We start from the raw sequence: 6,000 nt of genomic DNA, 5'->3' as shown, positions 1-6,000 counted from the left end.
GAATATGTTTTCTATTTCTTTTAGTGAAATTCGTTAATATATAATATATATCCAAATAGTTTACACATCTTTTTCCTCATGTACTTAGATTAAGGTTTTATTCTAACCAGATGCATTAGACTGCTTTTAGCTTGAAAGTTATTTGATATCTTCATATTGTCAAATTTGCAAAGTTCCAATCCAAAACTACTTTAATTTTTATTTATACATGATGAATATTACACACACACACACACACACACACACACACACACACACACACATATATATATATATATATATATATTAAGTCATAAAATATATATGGCGATTAAACTGCACTGAATATTCCGCGTTTCATCCACTATAGGACTCTTCAGGCTAATGCGCATAAGCCTGAAGAGTCCTAGAGTGGATGAAACGCGGAATATTCAGTGCAGTTTAATCGCCATATATATTTTATAACTTACTAACTAGCTCTACTTACGTATTGAGCACTTTTGAAGTAAATACTTAAAGCTTACGCATAAATTTATACTTTGATATATTAATTTTATGTGGGTAAATTAAGTAGTTATAAATATATAGTATTGGAGGGTTATATAAACATGTATACGAGACGCAACTGGGCTCTAGGGATTTTTATCTTTGGTCGCCCAAAATAACAGAGATTAGAACATTCTTGTAATGATCTGGCTCATGTTGATTGCGGTGTAATTGCTGGTTCTGTGAAGTTCTAAGTGGTCAGCCCTTCCTAGGATTTACTTCTCTCTCTGAGACTCTCTTAGCGGGGAATGCTGACGGGGCTGAACTGGCACTTTTTTTTGCAAATCAATACAGGGGAAAAGAAATGTTTACTCTATATAATCGAAGATAAATTTCAATTTAATATAACTTTTAATATTTATATATTAATAACTTCATCCAAACCAAATAAAAAAGCTCAATACAGGGGAAATAAAAGAATATAAAACTGTAAATTAAACTTTACAATTAAATTTATTATTCAACAGGATACTCCAAAAACAATTTTCAAATTCCTTATTCCGTGAAGTTTCAAATAAAGCCAGTCTTGCTATTCTTCTCATCAGAGAAGAATAGCAACAGTGGCATTCCACGGAATAAGGAATTTGAAAATTGTTTTTGGAGTATTCTGTTGAATAATAAATTTAATTGTAAAGTTTAATTTAAAACTCTTTTATTTTCCTATAAATATATATATATATATATATATATATATATATATATATATATATATATATATATGACTTCTTAATCCCACTTTCTGGCTCTGGTGGCACAGTTCTTTCCCACGGAAAGAACTAAATACCCTATTTCAATGTATGCTGAATAAATATACGCGCTTTCATCATAAGTGGATATTGTAAAAACTGCGTCTCTTTAAAAAGGTCAATCCTTTATTTTTGTGAAACTATTTCGACATTGCAAACATTTTAAACATATTTTGCTTAAACTAAATTCCAAGTACGATAACCATTAGACAAGCTTGCCACGATCTTTAACAAGTGTTTTCAAACCTCATAAAACAGTTGACAAACAAATAAAAATCCGATAACCCCCCAAGTACCAATTTTTCAATTTTGACCCCTGAGCAGCCTTTTCTCCGGATGACAACCGATTCAAATGTTTTCCACATGTCTGAATATTCTATATACCAAATTTCAAGTCTGTATATCAAAGATTCCTTGAGTATTTATGTTAAAAATTGTCTTCACACACACATTCTAAATTTTATAGATATATGGATTATTATGCGTGTTTACCAACTTAGTCCGGATGATTTTAACTGAATACAAACATATTTAAGGCAGATTATAAAGATGTCTTTGATGAAGAAATCTTTATAATCTGGAATGGCAATCCAAAATGTTGTTTATTGAAGAAATAAATCAAAATCGGTGAAGAAAAGAATCTTAAAGAACTACACGTGGCTTGCTCTTGAAAGAGGAAATAGATTATCGATCAGAGCCGTGTCATGTTGACCAAACGTTTTCACTATTCAATCGTTGTCTGGGACAAACGGTAAGCAAAATGGATGCCAGCCAAGTGGACATCTAAAAAGAGCATTGTCTAAAAAAGACAGCTTGATGTTTTATTTATTTTTATTTATTTTTTAAAGAAAAGGAGAAAAATTAATTCTGCGAAAAATAAAATCCAATAATTGATAAGGTTTTCTCAACAAATAACATGAAGACACTTTTATACTTGGAAGAATTAGTTTGTCCAATTTTATTTGATTTGCAAAGAAGCAAACAAAAAAAAATCTAATCTCGGGTTCTAGTAATTATCCGAAAGATCAGAATGTTCTCTTTTTTTCTACATTATTTACTCAGCAATAATGAGGTTGTTTTTAGACGATGCTATATCTATTATTATACCGATGCTGAGTTCACCAATGTTTTTTTACCTAAGGCAATACATTTTAATGGCACAAAATTCATGCAAAATTATTAATCAGTTCTGGGATTGAGTTATATTTTTAAATTCATGTCAATTGCTGTAATTTGTAATTTACTGAACAAGTCACTCATCTTCCTTTTAGCGTATATATATATATATATATATATATATATATATATATATATATATATATATATGGGAAAATAAAAGAATTTAAAATTAAACTTTACAATTAAATTTATTATTCGACAGAATACTCCAAAAACAATTTTCAAAGTCCTTATTCCGTGGGATGCCACTCTTGCTATTCTTCTCTCATGATAGCAAGAGAATAGAAACTTCACGGAATAAGGAATTTGAAAATTGTTTTTGGAGTATCCTGTTGAATAATAAATTTAATTGTAAATTTTAATTTACAGTTTTATATTCTTTTATTTCCCCCTGTATTGAGCTTTTTTATTTGGTTTGGATGAAGTTATTAATATATAAATATTAAAAGTTATATTAAATTGAAATTTATCTTCGATTATATAGAGTAAACATTTCTTTTCCCCTGTATTGATTGTTATATATATATATATATATATATATATATATATATATATATATTACTTGGGTGATGAAATGCAACACTTCACATAACAATTTTGATAATGCTATTTATCGCTTTTTGTATTCAAACTCCGCATCATCTCTCCTCTTCTTTGCAATTCTTGCATAAGAAAATTCCCTTGCAAGTATATCACAAAAATCTACCTTACTGAATCTTCCCGGTACTATGAGTAATGATAGTGATGAAAGTCGCTATCTCCAATCCAGAAGCAATCTCTGGCAACCCATCACTTCTGTACTTTCTATAAATACACATCCATGCTAACTCGACCTCCTTTTTTGTCTTATTGCTTTTTTAGCTCTTTAACATAATTAATTGAAAAAAGATTACACCAATATGTGATAGCATCGACACGAAGATATGGAAGATTTGCAAAAAGTTTGTCCCAAGAGTACTCCATACTTATTACAGACTATTTGACCAAGATGAGCATCAAGACTGTTCCTCACTCTCACTATAGTCTAAACCTTGCTCGCTGTGACTTTTGGTTATTCCGTAAGCTCAAGGAAAACCAACTGAGGAGATGAAAGAGGCTAATGATGTGGGTTATGGACACACTTACACAAGAGGACTTCCATGAGGCCTTCCAGAAGTTGTTGGAATGATACAACAAGTGCATTGCAGCCGGAGGAGATTACTTCGAAGGGAACTATCAATAAAACTGTCCATATGAAAAAAGTCTGGAAACTTAGTGAAGGCACTTCATACATCTTCCAACTCAATTACCCTAATCCAATGTGCCCATACAAACGAAGTCTCCTGCTCTGAACTCCACATTCTGTTCAGATTTAATTTTCCTCTGAGGTCACCAGAACTAAGCCTGTCTTTAAGACTCACATTACATATCCACCGTATTATTCTTACACCATTTCTCTCCATATAATAGATATCTTTAACTATCTTTTTTGACTTCCATAAAAAATTATATTGTGAACACATGTCTGACACTGTGGGCAGTGGTAACTCCCTCTTGGTTAGTAATGACGGAAGTTCCAGTGAGTAATAAAAATCAAACAATTTCTTTGTGACATATCTGGTCAGAGAGTTAAACACTGAGTATTAAATTCTTTTCATTTTATTTGTTTGTGGATAAACTTGTCAGCAATGCTAAGCATTACTTGCTTGTAAGAATAAAAGAATTAGATTGAAAGTGAAGATCATGATTCAGGTTTCATTATCTGGGCTTAGAACTAGCAACAATGACAATAAATAAAACCAAATAAAAATCGTGTGATGAACTTAAAATGACTGTAACAAACCATTGAACAAACGTGTAGAAAATGTTTTCACATACCTGTTTATTGTTTGCAATTTTGCTGTATGGTAGTGTTTTTTTCTTGGATGGACGAATAAAAACAATGACACTTACCTAAAAGAAAAAGAAAAAAAACAGATCATACGATATTATGAAGACCTTAAAAGATTTTACATCACATCTTTAACATGTTGTAATATATTATTTGAGCGTAACGTTTTCAAGTTAAACATAGAATCTTGCTCTCTTTTTTTAAATTTTCTCATCTTTTTTTTTTGTTGAGAATGGGGCATCTTTTCGGATGGTAGATATTCGCTCCATATTCTCAAAATATGATTGAAACATAAAATTAGGAAAAATCCAAAGTAAAAATAATAATTAAAAAAAATCCCTTTTTAGAGAAAAATAAAAAGCTGTAACCTTTGTCTTAATGAAAAATTAGAAATAATATAATTCCAAAAAAGAGAAAAAATTTATTAAATAAGAGAAGTGAACTGGTGCTAAAATACAAACATGAGCATAATCACAAATTGAAGTTTATGAAACAAATTTGAATAAGCAATGCTGTCAAAAGCAAAAAAAAAGAATATTTAATTTAGCATGAAAATAACAAACATATCTAGCTTCTATCTTTTCACCACTAATACTCTGATCTCCTCCTGGCCCCACTTGATAAGAATGACGCTAGTCTCAAAGAAGCAATCTGCTTCAACAAGATTCTTGGACTATCTTCACTCCTGACCTTAACTGGAAGACTTACATCAAATCTGTTGCCAAGATCGCTGGAAAAATGGTTATGCCAATTCTACCGCTCCAGAAAGTATCTAACTCCAGACGCAATCGTCTACTTGTACAAAAGCTAAATACGTCCTTAAATGGAGTACTGTTGCCACATCTGGGGAAGAGTCGCTCGAAGAGTTCAAAATCTGCTTCAAAATCTTATAGGTGATGCTCTTTTCTTATCTCTGCAACCTCTTTCCCACAGAAGAGACGTTGCGAACCTGGCTCTGCTCCATCATTATTTTGAGGGTACATTTTCGTTGGAACTTCAATCTATGGTCGTCCCATATCGGACTTTCACAAAAAACACTTGTCTAGCTACAACTACTATAAATAATTTCCTCTACTGTCTACCTGTGCCTAAATATAAACGCAAGTTATGTGAACAAAGCTTCTTCCTTAGAACTGCCTGGCTACAGAATTCTATTCTGCTAGCCTGCTTTCCAGCTGACTAAAACATGGTCATCTTCAAGTTCGATGTAAATAAATTCTTGTTTGGTCGCCCCTTAAATAATCAATTTTTACCAAATTTCCGTCTATGTACACATATTAACTCTTATCCTCAAGTGGGCTTCGGGCCTTAATAAGTAGTCACTCCTGTGATAAACAAAAAAAAATCATTAATATCTATGGAATATTCACTTTCTATCCATAATCCCTTGTATCAGTATTTGTTATTAAGTAAAAAGATTCTTAATAACGACATTAGTTGAAGAAACAAAAGCAGCCAGCAGTTACAGCTGCTCAGACCATTTCCCTAAACCAATTAAAATTAATGAAGTGATTAAAAATATAGAAACGAATGTGGCACGTTTGGTCAACCACTGAGCTCGGGTTACATCGTTTGAAATTGGAAAATGTGAGTGTAAAGCTAGTTAATGTTAGAATGTTTTTACACATTTAAAGACAAAAGACAAATTCCAAAATTAGTCTCTTTTAGTTTGCTCTCTCT

The 6,000-nt window shown here is 31.4% G+C and overlaps 1 protein-coding gene across 1 annotated transcript in view; it reads right to left on the bottom strand.

Moving 5' to 3' along the window:
- Positions 1–3,005: 3,005 nt before the first annotated feature.
- Positions 3,006–6,000, bottom strand: part of LOC145241299 (uncharacterized) — a 548,760-nt gene continuing 545,765 nt past the window's right edge. Inside the window, exon 2 of the mRNA XM_080104047.1 lies at positions 3,006–4,382. Coding sequence (XP_079960173.1) covers positions 4,188–4,382 — 195 coding nt within the window. The 3' untranslated portion in view covers positions 3,006–4,187. The remainder of the gene's footprint in view (positions 4,383–6,000) is intronic.

Source organism: Euprymna scolopes, chromosome 20 (genome assembly GCF_053919585.1).
Source record: "Euprymna scolopes isolate OS-2025 chromosome 20, ASM5391958v1, whole genome shotgun sequence".
In the NCBI taxonomy this organism is placed as follows: Eukaryota; Metazoa; Mollusca; class Cephalopoda; order Sepiida; family Sepiolidae; genus Euprymna; species Euprymna scolopes.
This window is presented reverse-complemented; position numbering and strand designations above follow the sequence as displayed.